The sequence below is a fragment of the Mya arenaria genome, chromosome 14 (assembly GCF_026914265.1).
Source record: "Mya arenaria isolate MELC-2E11 chromosome 14, ASM2691426v1".
Taxonomy (NCBI): Eukaryota; Metazoa; Mollusca; class Bivalvia; order Myida; family Myidae; genus Mya; species Mya arenaria.
The window spans coordinates 39,291,006-39,306,093 of NC_069135.1; the positions used below are offsets into that span (position 1 = coordinate 39,291,006).

Here is a 15,088-nt window from a genome sequence, read left to right on the forward strand (position 1 = left end):
CGTGCTAATCAGGGCTTATCAATCCATTGCATTGATAAAATAAGTAATTATGCCATGGATACTCCAACAGTCACCTATTACCCATTGATGGGCAATGTTGACAAGATTGTTAAAGCCTCTACACATCCATCAAAAGAAGTGTTTTGATATCATCAAAGTGGTGAATTAGTTTTTCTGAATATCAAAAAGACTTGTATTTCACAAATTGAATTTACCAGCTTTTTTATGGTCAATTGGCACTTGCTAAACAGTATGTGAAAAAAAAACTCTATATACCATGGGTGTCCTTGTAAAGCTAATAAGGGAAAATCAAAGCAGATTACAGTATATTTGCAATACACAAGTTCAAAAAGCATTTTTACAGGAAACATACTCTTGCTTTACTTTCCTATTAAAACCATAATTAGAACAGTGGTCAAAATTGTTAAAACTACATTACCTCACAAAGGTATTAGAAGTTTTTTGTACCTTTACATTAAACCATGGTTGTGCATAAGTTGTTACAAACATATATAGACCAAACATTGGGCCAATTGTTCAGAACTTTGTTAAAGTTAACAATGTTGTTAACTACAAGTCTGTATTGATCTGGACATTAAATGGGTTCACTAGTGACCTGCAGTATTTCTAACAAGATTTGAGACAAATTTTTAAACTGTTATTGCTTTATTCAAATACATGAGTACATCATAAAGTAGTACACCTTTAACAGTTAACAACGATGCCATTAAACATGTTGTAAACTTTATCAAAGTTCTTAACAAAAGACCCATTATTTCCTTCACTTCTTAAGAACAAAATGTTTAGTTATGCATTTCAAGTATTAAAGCATATTATTCCTTTTCCCTGAAATGTTTACCGTTATTTACAAACTGAAGTTAATCTTTTACAGGAATATGCACCTGCATTTTTAATGTAAGTAAATTCAACCCTAAACCTTCTCACAAAGCACTGTTGTACTCGCAAAGATTCTCTATCCATCATCATATTAAAATATACAAAATGACATTGCCAATACCTGAGTCTGACTCTGATGAATCTAGAAATACCAAACATCTGCAGTTTTGAATTTGTTACAGAATGTTACAGTAAATCCAAATAAGAGCTCCTTCGCATGAACACCAATGCTTGTCTTGTTGTTTATCTTCAATCAAAGCTGCATAACTAGACATCTATTAAAACAGTTAGGTTACAGGTCCAGCTATAATTGTGTGTATATTCTCTGGCAACAAGTCTCATTTGTATATCTTCAACTGTTTGAGTTTTAAATTTACAATATGAGGTTTTTTTTGGTACCAGTAATTTTCGTGTTTTATCATTAATTACATATTTTATGTTTGAATTTGTAGTCAGGATAGCAAAATTTTCTTTACTGTTACTTAAAAAAGCAATAGTCAGAGAAAAATCTGAAAACAATACTCTGAATGAAATATATAGAATACAAAATTTCAGATTTTTTGTAAATTCTCTAATGGAACTAAAATGGCTACCAATGCCAATTGTGTAGTCATTGCAAGAGTGATAGCTGTAGTTTATATTTTATTGCAAATGCCTATATTAATTTTGTGAGTTATTTTTCATGTCACCTTGTCTACTCAGTTCCATGGCATGAGATATGCCAAAGATTTTTTTAATAGATAATTATTTTTAACCAGGTTTTTCAATGGAAACAGTGGAAAACCTGGGTTATAAATATTTTTATTATTATTTCACTTGCTCCATTATTTTTTTTTAAAATTCGATGAACAAGTTATCAATTTGGTGAGACCCAATAACCAGGTTTCAGTACCTGAAAACCTGGTTAATAAAAGGCATAATATGCAATAACAAATATTTATATAAATTCATTTGCAAGAGGTTTAACATTAGCTGTGACACAACCTGGATAATAAAAGACGAGGTGCATGTTAGTTTTTAAACAACAACTGTGACATGTAACGTGTGCGCTTGTGGGTGGGGCAAACACATCATACATGGGAGTATAAAAGAAGAGCCCAAATTTTGCAATACAATATTTGGTGAACACTGTGCTGGAAACCAAAGGTAAAGTGCAAGGTTTACCTTGAGAGGACCTGGGTGTCATGCTTTCAAAGTCTGACAATTCCTCCATACATTTTTCATTATTTATTTCCCCCTGTTCAGTCTCAATGTCAACAATTGTTGTTTCAGTGTTTTTATCAACTTGCCCTGATGAAATATCATCTTTTATTTTGTCAGTCTTGCTATCATGTGGACTGTTATGAATACACTCTTTTTCACCTTTCGATGCAACAAAACCTTCATTGGCCAGTGGTTTCACCATTTGTATATCTCTGCCAGTGTCATTTATGTGAGCTTCAGTTCCGTCAGAAGATGCAAGACATGAATCAACCTCTGAAACACTACCAGTGCCTGATAGTGACTTAGAAACTGCAAAGGTTTCATGTTCTTTAGAATTGTCTTGATATGTTTCATCAAGCTCAGAGACCCTTTCAGCTAATTCATTATCATTCTCTGATTCTGAATCTGAAACTAATCCTTGCATAACAAGTTCAAATTCTGTTGATACCATTTTAACAAGAGGAGCCTTTTTGACTGATTCAGACTTGTCCACAGGTTGATCACTAATATTTTTAGTTCCTGCAGATTGATTTGCCACACGTTTAAGTGTTTTCAACTCTACCACAGATGGTGACTTATGTACAGTTTGGGACAAATCTGTCTTAACTTGTTGTGACTTAATGCCAGGTTGTTCTTTTATCTGAGACTGAGACTGAACTTTTGGAATTGTCTGAACTTTAGCTTTGACAACTGGTTGAGGGGCTGGTCTCACTTGATTCTTCACAATAACCTTTGATCTCTTTTCAACTTGTTTAACATCTTTAGAACTAGCTGCTGACATGCTCAAAGCTGTTGACAAAGTAGTTTTTGTTGACAAGTCATTGTCTTCTACATCTGTTGTAGCAGTTTTACCAAAATTTTCAGAAGATTCAGCCAGATCATGTTTTGAATTAACATCAGACTTAGGGGCGTCTTTAACTTTATCACCAAGTGAGTCAATTGCTGTTCCATCCTTATCTGGGATATCAGGAATATCTGATTCCTTATCATTAGCATCCACAGATGGTTCAACCACATCTCTATGTAGTTCCATTTCACATTTCTCTTCAGAGGGTGGTTTTGCTTCATTACTTTCAATTTCAAAACTAGTTTCAGTTTGAACTGATGTTTTAGTGACCTCAACTTTATTTGGTGAAGGGGACCGTGACTTAGATGGTGATGAATGGCCAAGGGATTGATGGGCGTGAGATTCGGGGGTCATAGTTCGAGTGGAAACAGAGCCATTGTCAGACTGAACTGGGGATGGAGCTAGAGGAAAAACATGCAATATATTTGATTAGCATGCAGAAATAATGGATGCAATTTTAATTTAAAATTTATTTGTTTAAAATTAAATATTAATGTTATTTGAGCATTCAAACAAAAAAGATTCATAATAAAAATCTATATTTCTGAGGGAAAATATTCCAAGTATCAAAGTTATTCTTTTTTGTTAGTCTGAAAACTAAATTCATTTTTTGACATTCACATTTAAATAATGATAATTATTACAGAAAATATATTTGGATTATACATCATCTTGCTTAGCGATGCATGGTCACAAATTCATTTTTATTATTTGTTATAATTATTTTGTTAACATCCTTAAAATCATTTATAATCTTCAAAATACATCAATCGAAAACAAACATGTTAATATTTCTGATTTTGTAGCAAACTGGTAATAAAAAACCACTAAAACTAGCCTGGTAAGTATGTCATGCAATAATAAAACTCTTTATAACAGTCATGCAAAAGAAAATTCTGGTTGTAATACAATTCAATACCTTGTTTATCAGCTGGAATTATGGGAATAAATCCTCGAGGTCGCGATCTTCTCTCATCATCTGAATACTCTTCAAACTCCTATTAACACAATTTTAAATTTAGTATTTAACAATACATAATACAGTCCAACCCCATTTAAAAAATTCTGACATTGTAAACTGTCCAAATTGTTTTCAATGAAAAATGGCTAAGGTGTTTCGAATGACATTTATTATGACGCTAAAGATTACATTGTAAAATAGACGACACCAAGGCTAAGACAATACTTCGACTATTCTTCTTAGCCCCCTAAAAAAATAATCGAAATAAAGACAAGTAACAAAAAGTACTTCATACCTCCTCATTCTGATCTCTGTAGGGAGTAGCTTGACCTGATGGTGGGGTAATGCTAGGTGACCCCCCAGGGGACATTCCAAACGCTGGCAGAGAGAATTTCTCCATTTCCATCTCGATTTCACGCTCCTCCATGTCAGACTGTGCTAGGGCCTCTATGGCTATGTTCTTGCTACGTTTCTTGCCTAAAATGGTATAGAGACTTTTATTATACATGATAAAGATAATAATAATTATATCATATTTTTTTAGCTTTTTGTTTACTAAATTATGAACGTTTTGTAGGAATGAATAGAAAATAAATTAAATTGTTTATTTTAATGGATACAGAATTAATGGCAACTATCATGAAAATGTTAATTTTCTTAAATATAAACAATTTTTATTGGAAAATCGGCAATATTAAGAATCCAAACAGCAATTAAAGATAATTATAATAACGGGCATAAGTGAAGTATAAGTGATAAAAGTTATTATCTTAAGTCAAAACATTACAAGTTCTTAAATCTAAAATAAAAAGGTAATGATTAAAAGATTATATAACACCTGATCCAACCTACAATATCTTTTCTGTGAACAATTGATTTTTGTCAGACTGAATATTTCCAGGACTAAACTTGATAATGCATGAAACTTAAAAAAAATTATTTTATCAACCTTTATTATGGGCCTTCAAAGTTTAGTTTGCTTGACCTTCCTCGATCTACATTTTTAGGAATTGGTAATGGTATGTTGCTTATTTGCTGTTTTTTTGTGGGTATTTTTTACTTCCAAACCCCTTAATTCTGTGAAGAAAAAGAAATAAAATGATAACCACTGCATATAGTGACTGAAAAAACTTTTGAGGTCACCGACATTTCCATTAAGTCAATCTGGAGAGGTCAAACAAACTTATTATTGAATTGGGCCCTGAGCTGAAATTAAAAGATTTAGAACGTAATTTTTAAAAAGAAACAGTGGAACAGTGGAACAGTGCAATAAGGAAGAATAGATGTTAGAAAATGTGAATGTTTATATATAAGGCCATGTGAAATTTATCCTATGTTTAACATCATCAGGCTAAAAATGTTCAGCCTTAATGGAATGAAGGGAAAAAAAATAGTAACAAAATTGTAATTAAAGCAAACTTATAAGCAACAATTTTTTAGAGTTTGAATAACTAGTCGTATGAACTTGTAAATTTATATATGATGTTTTCTTTGGTTCTGCTATCATGTGGGCATCAGTAAATCTAAATGTACATTTGTATTTAGGTATCTTTAATAATAATGTTGTGTTACTTCACTAATGTCAAAGATTTCTCTATAACTATTCAGAGATTCCGTTTTTATAAGGCACTTTATTTGTTTTTTCTTGGCAAGTAAGTAGGTTTTGTAATCGGAAGCTGCCACATACTTAACATAGATTCAAGTTGGTATGGGCTAACTAAATTGTGACATTAATGCCTCAGTCACATTTGCCATGGTGGTTGTTACGGACTGGGAATATCTACGCAAAATAGCAATTATAGTGCTGCCACAGAATTCCTATTGTCACATACTGTAGCAGTCACATATGTTAGGGTAGTGACACGTCATACTTTCAATTTTAGGAGACAAAATCCTGCAGCTGCCGTACGACCTTTGAAGTGATGACGCAGTCGCTTTCTGGCGTCCCTCTTGCAGCCATAGCTTTTTGACAAAAGCCAAAACAGACGCAAGGTGGATGCATTAGGCGCCTGCAAAGTCACTGTAGGGCTGCCTTCAAGCTGCCTGAGGGTGCCAATAGAATTCCTGCAGCTGCCACAGTTTATTTGCGGTTAGCAAAAGTTGATCATAATTTATAAGACCCTAGGGCAGCCACAAACACAATGGCCACTGTATGCCTCATGTATGGTGGACGTGGAACCACTCTACAGTGTGATGGCTGCGGCATGTCTGTTTCACAACAAACGTAAAACTAAAAAAATATAACTTTGCGGTATAATCCTTCAGGGACCCTTACGGCCTATCAAATATAGGGATACACTGTACGATTGCCGCTGCATGTATGTTTGGATTTCAAGGGCCTATGGCCGCCATAGCCTAGCTGAAGAGCAAATGTGACTGAGGTATAACTGTTGCTTAATGGTTTCATTATCTAACATAATTTTAAAATTATTAAGCAAATAAAACATGAACAAAAATACTGTGATGAAGCAATCTCAATCCTCTTAAAGTAATTGAAATAATCAAAGAAAAAAAAAGTTCAAAAGCAAAAATATCAAAATTCTCATTTTTGAAAATCATTCTGCTTTGCAGTGATTAACTATGTTCAGAAAAAAAAATAAGTTTAAAGTTATCCTACAGATTACAGCTATACTTTCAGATAAAATACAGCTCAAACATTCAGAAACTGCCAATTCACAAAATTAACAACTTTTTGATGTCAGATGATGTTTGTCTGTTAATGGAGGGACTTTAAAAGATCAAAACATCAAAACTTGTTTAAACTTATTTCAGTCAAAAGTAACAAAGACTGTTATTTGCAGAAAATTTTGAAATGACAGTTGATCAATTTTGCAAAATTCAGACAACCTAAAACATCCCTATTTTTTTCAACATATTATAACCAACCATGTTAACTATTTATCTGGATATTACTAATATAGCTGAAATCAAAAGAAGATAAATACATGAAAGTTTTGAAAGGAGAAATTGTGCTCGCTATATTGATTGAAGGAGAAAAATAGGTAAAGCACAAACAATTTAGCAACATCGTTCCAACGAGAGTGACTTAGCATAAGGCAGATTTCACAAAAAAGGCAATTATTTGGCCCATTTGCTTTCATTTATTGTTATTGCATGTCAACGTCATATATACAGCAATTGCCTTTCCCAACCCAATAAGAACACCTAAAAGAAGTGATTTGTATTAAAATAATGAAAATATTGTGTTAAATAAGGTAAAAAAATGTAAAAATATGCCGATATTTAGGACAAAAAAGACAGAAAATCTTCCCGGTACCAATATACCACTTTTTTGAGGATGCTTTTCAGTAACATCTGGTAAGTATTTTATTCTTGTCTGTTGAATAATGTTTGCAAGAAATGTTAATTAAAACAATAATATATCTAAAATGATTGCATTTCGTTCGTAATATACTTAAATTTTCGGTAATTGCGCATGGTGATAACGTTACGGTAATCTGTCCTCGAATTGTTGTGTAACATTAGCAGACATGATCCACTGCTAACTGTTTTAAGCCTAAACACACCTTTATTAAATCACTGAAAACAAAGACTACGTGTCGGATAAAAACAGTATTGCATGTAACAAGAAATTGGTCATTCCCGATCATAAAGTTTTTTAGGTCTAAAAATGTGTTAATGTTACTCAAAATCGATTCTGTCCCATTATAGCATGACGATAGCACCTTTTCTATTCGTGAATAATTTACACCGACTGAGGGTTAACATCCGGGTAGCGATTACTTTTATATTGGACTGGTTCACAGTTGACATTGAAATGATAAAAATAGTGGTGAATACCGTTGATAAAAACTTAATCCAAGTTTGGCTCATTCTGTCCTTCGATGTAACGTTAACATTATGTCACGCTAGCATTAAGACAAGCGCTTAATAAAGCAAGAAAATCGTTGAAATTTGATGACTTTCCCAGAGTCAATTATTCGAACATAACAATGCCGTCTGTAAACTATCATTTGTAAGTATTCATTCATTAGGTACGTAGTTTATATTGAATTCATACCGCTTTTGTGTTTGATATCGTTATTTATTGGACAGAATTAAGAATTTTTGTGATTATCAATTGACCGTGTTTATCAATCATTTATATAGTTTGTTTTATACTGTATCAAGCTCAAACAGTCTGTGGTAGGTCTGTATTTTAATTTGTTGTGAAACATTCTGTCCAACTGCTAATGTGACATACTGCTAATGTTACTCATTCTGTTTTGTGGTAACACTAGCACATACTGCAATTAGCAATTTATAATATATATGTTTAATATCAAAGGTAATGATAATTGCACCATACTAGAGACATTTATATTACCACAACAAAACATTTATGTTTATAGCTTATCTGATCTGATATAAAAAGAAAACCTATGTTTGCAGAAAGCATTTTCTGTCTTGTTGTCCAGTTAGGGTTTGTTTCAATAAATTTATTTGAGAAAAACGAAACAATCTTTATTTTTTGTCTGTACAATCTGTTTTATAGATAAATGAACCATTTAGTGCAAGACAAAATACTTCTTAAGATCAAAATATTAAAAAAAAACAAGTTTTTACCGGCAATATTGTAACACTAGCACAAATGGTATGGTGATACAAAATTCTTTTTTTTTATAAAAATGCATGAATAAATCATTGCAAATGTTCTAAAATATGATAGATAAGATATTGCTGTAAAAGATTATGTTGAAATCACAAATCTGCAATAAATTTTAAAAATCAATATTCGCCGGGAACTTTTTGGTCACCAAAACGTGAAATCTGCCATAAGTTAATATAACTATCATCACAATCATTAAATAATAAAATTTAAACTAACATTTACAATATTACATGATTCAGTTTATAATGATGTTGATATTGACATTGATTTTGAAGGAAAACAAGAGCCCAACAAGTAGAAAAAGGGGCATAACTTTACAATTATTAAAGCCGGGACGGTCTTACTCTGGCAGCTAGTGTACCAAGTTTCATTTGAATAACTTAAACAGTTTCTGAGTTATGGTAAATTTTAAAGCGTTTACACGCCAATGACCCAATGTCAAGGCTATAACAATACCATGAAGATCAGATGTTGATGCATGAACCAGTTTGATCTAGAACAATTTTAACTTTTTTTATCTTTGTTTTTGTATTCAATAAACATTGTTTGTGCTTCACAAAATGAAACAGGCAGTGTTTGACTTACAAACTTGTGCAAAACTCAAATGTGTTTTTTTGCTAAATTTGACCATTAAACATCCACATGTCAAGAAAAGAACATAATTCTGTCACTTATACACAAATGGTACAGTTTTACCAAGAAACAAGTCAAACACTCATGAATAAAAAAGGAGAGAATAATATAAGTTAAGTCCAAAACTACATATTAAGTGAGAGGAAAGCGTATTTATTACTACGATACCCTCTTTCTTTCTCCTTCTATGCACATATTTAGAGGTCTTTGCATTAGCGATCTGGATTTTACGCAACTTAAGGTACACTTTGGCGCGGTTCATATCTTTCCACTTATTTTCCTCTTTGGCTGAATAAATACGTGGGAAACACACATATAATCAAATCATGTTAAATCTCATTGCGACACTATATCTTAGGCCAATATAAATTAACATTAATTAATTGCATCCAATTAACACTTCTAAAAAAATTATAAAAGATATGCATTTTTCTTAGATGACTGTTTCATCTTTGAATATGACTGTGTTCATGCTCTTTCTTACTGCAAATAATTTATAGAACTACTTTATAAGTAAAGTGCAGTCTTTAAATAATCTCATGAAAAAACAAATTTCCAAAACTTTGACAAGCATCCCAAGTTTGCTTATTTAACAACAAATTCATTCAAGCCAATTATTTTCTTAACAATTCACAAGTAATCAAAGTTGAATCACACCCCAACAGGTGATAATCATCAGATTTGAAATAATGCTGAAACTTAACATAAGGATACATATTAAAAGCAAAATCATGTTAACAAGCAGTTTCTATTATAAGTATATCATGGTTTGCTTCACCATGAGGCTGTGAGTTTCTTTGTAAAATCATTTCGCTCAGGTTATGTCAGTGAAACAGTGAAAAATAACAAAATTCCAACTTTCACAACAAAATTGAACCCGTTACCATCATGCAATAATGACATCTGATAAAAACATGCAAAATACTTTAAAATTATAATTTTGTAATTGAGATATGTTACAATAAAAATTAAGACTGCTCATTAAAATTATTTCAAATAATTATACATAAAATACATGTAAAGAATGTAGGTTCCATTAAAAAAATACTATGATATCAAATTGAAGAATTTATAAGGAAAATATTCAATCTTGTAATACAAACCCTTACAAAAACCAACACACAAGTTCTGCCACCATGAGGAACACATCAAATCATATCTAAGAAAACCCATTAAATCCTTGAAAAACAGCATTGTGTCTCATTTAACACAAAATTAATTAGATTAAAAAGCTCCTCAGAGCATAAATGATTAATGTCAGGCCAAAGAAAGATCAACTTTATTTTCTCATCCAAATTTATTTTTAAATTGTAGTGGGTAGGTTGAAGTACATTGAAGCCAAGTGCCAACTTTAAATGGATTTTGACCACCCATTGCCAAAGCAGGGTGTAATGGTCATATAAAAATTGTAAGGGTGGCAGTTTTGGAATAGTCAGGATGAGAATATAAAAATAATTTTCATTAGCCTCATAGTTAATATTATCCTATAATATCTTATTTTACCTCTAATCCCTATCTGATCCAATGTGGCCCTCATTTGGTCCCGAAGGTCGTATTTAGAGTAGTCTGCCCCTAGTGTTAGATCAATCATGGACAGGGATTCGATACTGTCGGCTGGAGACATGTATATAGAGGATGGGGCCAAGGAAATGTCAGTCTCTGTTTCAGACTCCTGAAAATAATGTTTTTCGACAAGTTTAAAAAATTCATGAGTTGTCTCCCTTTTTGTGACATCACAATAATTTCTGCTTGTAAATAGATATCTGAGCCAGCGATATGTGGATCTCCATTTCTGGCTCCAGAAAAATTACTACACTGCATATTTGACAATTTTCCTTAAAATCTACAATTGTCTTTAAAATTATAAGAATACAACTGATCAAGAGTTATCTCCCATATGATGACATCACACTGTTGTCTTGCTGGGCCCAAATCTCTCGAAAATTTTAAAGCATAACCAGCATTAGTCTTTTTTCATTTAGCCCAAAAAACAAAAATAGTTCATCATGATTATCAAAAAAGGTATCATTTACAAGTATTAAAAGTCTTATAAATAAAAAGAGTACAAGAATTATACCAAAGGAAATACAATGAGCTTAGCTTAATCCTGTTATAAGGGACTTAAACTTGTTCGAGAAATAGGGGCCAGGAGAAATGTTTATAAGTGGATGAAATAATGATCACTGTGGTTATAGCTCCAAAATCATCATTAATTATTCTACATTTTGTATGATATATATTTACTACAAATAATATATAAACAAATAGACAAACATATTATATTTTTTAAAACCTTTATAACTGAATGTTTTGGCATTATGCCGACATTAGTAAATAAATAAACAATCTTAATAATTAATCATAAAATAATTAATAATATTTTTATATATATCTCCCAAATTCACCCACCTCACTTTCCGCCATAGCTTCAGCAGCTGTTTTAGGTTGTTCAATCTTTGTCTTTCCTTCCAGGAAGTCTTTGTCAAACTCCAGATGGTCATATGGTACCTAAAAAGACAACAATAATTATTTCATTTTGGTTATTAAACTATTTTTAATCAGATGAATTGTAACTCTTTTATTAAACAAAAGAAATATGCAATGTACAGCATCTGTTTTATATTAATTTATAGTTTAGGTACCGTAAATGAGATACAAACTACCACATATGCAAATTATAACATAAAGGTGTAACCTGGCATTTGTGATGACAGTCTTCAACAAAGACTAATGGCCGATTATTCAGAACTAAGTTAAAATTAATTGTCATCATTGTTAACTTTCATCTTTTTTTCCTAGTCTTGAAGTTTAATGGAAACACTTCTGATCTGTGCCGTAATCAAAAAATGTCTTACATCACTTCCTAACTTAAGTCATTTTTTTAAGTCAAGAACCTCACTGGTTATATAATATAATAATATATAATAATATCTGATATAAATCAGCAAATGTTCCATTGGTATTCTGCAATAATTGGTTATTGAAAAAAAAAATCATGCAAGACTGTTTCTTTCACAATTTTGCCCTCAAATCATCCCAATATATTTTTGTAAAACATTAATATCCTCAAAAATTTGATTTTGGATGTTACTAATTTACATACAATATGTAGCATATAATGCATTAGATGTCTAAGTTAATTTTTAATTGTACCGAATGTGCAAATTAGAGGCGTCATGCATGAATGAAATCAATAATTGATCATTTCGATCCCAGATTATCAATAGTTTGTTTGATTCACAATTTTTCACTAATAATTCTTGACTGGTTTCTATCTAATGGAAAACATTTAAAATTTTGCATGAAGATGTTATGTATTGACTTGTATTATACCAAAATTCTAATGGCAGACAAAAATAACCTTACATCATATCATATATGGCCTTTTAACATAATAGTTGAGTATGCTCCTGTTGAGCCTTTAAGGGGTTTGCAGTAGATTAAATTCCCATCAACCTTCAACTTCCCCTCTAAGAAGGTAAGTATCGGCTTATCTATAAACAATTTACATGAAAAGGCTAAATGCCAGAAAAATCCAGATTTGGGTATACATTTGGCATTTGAAAATGAAATTAAGCTCCGCACCAGATAGTTTTCCAGTGTAACCGGCTCATCCTCCTCTCGAAGCATCTCATACAGCACGCGCGGGTCCTCATACACATCAGACTCTGAAATACGTATGAATGGTTCACACTGTAAAACAAACATGTATGTGGGATAGTTTCGAGGGATACTTTTGTACTGTAATATGTTCTATGATACTATATACACAGTGAGTGCACACCTGACTTTGTTGGACCATGTGAAATGTGATGTGTAATATCAAATGACAGTTTCATGTGTAATATCAAATGACAGTTTCATGTGTAATATCAAATGACAGATTCTTTCAAAAAGTTAATGTGTAATATCAAATAAAAATTCATGGAAAAGTGTATATTAAGTAATATCAAATGACAGATTCTTTCGAAAAGTTTATGTGTAATATCAAATGAAAGATTCATGGAAAAGTGTATATGTAATATCAAATGAAAGATTCATGGAAAAGTGTATATGTAATATCAAATGAAAGATTCATGGAAAAGTGTATATTAAGTAATATCAAATGAAAGATTCATGGAAAAGTGTAAATGTAATATCAAATGAAAGATTCATGGAAAAGTGTATGTGTAATATCAAATGAAAGATTCATGGAAAAGTGTATGTGTAATATCAAATGAAAGATTCATGGAAAAGTGTATGTGTAATATCAAATGAAAGATTCATGGAAAAGTGTATGTGTAATATCAAATGAAAGATTCATGGAAAAGTTTATATGTAATATCAAATGAAAGATTCATGAATATGTGTATGTGTTATTCAAATGAAAGATTCAGAAACAGAACAATAGTTCATTATTTGGCCTTATAATAAACAAAGAATCAAACCTTGGTCGGACGTTTCCATTTCGATCTCCGGGGGTTTGAAAGTAGGGCACACTGGAATTGTTATTATAGGAAAGAAATGTTAAACATGTTCTATGTTACTGTTAAGATCATAGTTATTTTTTGTATGAAATGAAGGCCTTAAAATAAAAATATTTGTTTAAGGTATCCTGTGTGGTGTCAAAAAACAAAACATGCCATGGAGTTAATGCTAACTTTAGTCTGTTTTTTTGTGTGTGTTTTTTTCCAGTAAAACAAGGGGCATAACTCAACATTATTAAGGCCAAGGTTAGTTTATGCTGAATTATTTTAGCACAATTGTAAAGACAGCGCAGATGGCTGATATTAATCACTCTCGAGTCCATTTCCATCTTAGAAACCAGTACTGATGACCTTATCGAACCCACAACCTCTTGGGAAAGAGGCTGACACTTAAACCACTTTACTTTTCTCAACCCAGGGTTTTGGACCTAGTTTCATATGTGCATATTTTCTCTGGCAACATGAGAACCAAGTTTCATTTAAATATCTTAAACACTTTCTGAGTTATGGCCCGACCACTACACCACTCTCACCCCAGGGTTAGGGGCCCAACGCTTCACATTTACATATTGTCTTTGGCAACATATGTACCAAGTTTCACTTGCATATCTCAATGGAGTTGTGGCCATGGTTAAAGTTTTTCCCCAATGATTCCACCAACAACTACAAAGACACCAAGGCAATACCTCAACATTTTTTCTTTGAAAAACAGATGATCTTAAAAACCTATGATCGGATGGGTTATGCTAACGGGTTACCCTAAAACAAACATTGTTTATTTCTGGCCTTAGTCATAAGGTATAATTATATAGGGTTTAAGTGAGTACAAATTAATAGGTTCATGTATTTTAGCCGTGGTAAATTCTATGAATTTTTGTTAAAGGAAGAATTACACAATATTATAGCTTGTATTATTGTATGATTTTTGTTAAACATCATTATATACATGGAAAAAGCATTTCTGTATTAATCAGTTTACTAATATCATGCAAAGGAATATTTCTACATTTACATTAAAATAGCTGTGTCTTTCTATAATAAAGTATAATTGTTATTTTTAAAAACATATTAAAGAGTGAAAAAAAATATACATAATAAACATATCGGTAAAAAGTTCAAAATATTTCATACAAGGAAACACTTTTTCAAATAATCTTAACAACTCAGCCATCTCCTGCAAGCTGCAGGATAGAACTCGTAAATACACTTCAAGATATACGAAAATGTGATGAGACCGCGGGTGATTAACCCAATTATCATTATACTATGTAGACCCATTCGATAACGTAAACAATACACTGAAATAAATGATTTTGACTCGTGTCTTAATTATGCTTTGGAGAAACTTGAATTCAACCCATATAGAACCAGTATACTGTCACTATGTTTCCTCCCTAAAACATTAAATATGTTCCTTGACTATTGAAAACACATACAAGAGTTTTCAATTTGGGCACCACTATAATGGA

At 31.7% G+C, this 15,088-nt stretch overlaps 1 protein-coding gene across 5 annotated transcripts in view; it reads right to left on the reverse strand.

Moving 5' to 3' along the window:
• Nucleotides 1–15,088, reverse strand: part of LOC128217749 (uncharacterized) — a 68,093-nt gene that overhangs the window by 32,407 nt on the left and 20,598 nt on the right. For 3 of the 5 annotated variants that reach the window (XM_052925113.1, XM_052925111.1, XM_052925110.1), the window contains exons 10-17: nt 13,581–13,631; nt 12,739–12,821; nt 11,563–11,661; nt 10,657–10,825; nt 9,322–9,441; nt 4,204–4,385; nt 3,867–3,945; nt 2,062–3,348 (exon numbers count right to left, since the gene is read on the reverse strand). In XM_052925113.1, coding sequence (XP_052781073.1) covers nt 2,062–3,348; nt 3,867–3,945; nt 4,204–4,385; nt 9,322–9,441; nt 10,657–10,825; nt 11,563–11,661; nt 12,739–12,821; nt 13,581–13,631 — 2,070 coding nt within the window. The remainder of the gene's footprint in view (nt 1–2,061; nt 3,349–3,866; nt 3,946–4,203; nt 4,386–9,321; nt 9,442–10,656; nt 10,826–11,562; nt 11,662–12,738; nt 12,822–13,580; nt 13,632–15,088) is intronic. The other 2 variants (XM_052925114.1, XM_052925112.1) reach the window with 2 other exon arrangements.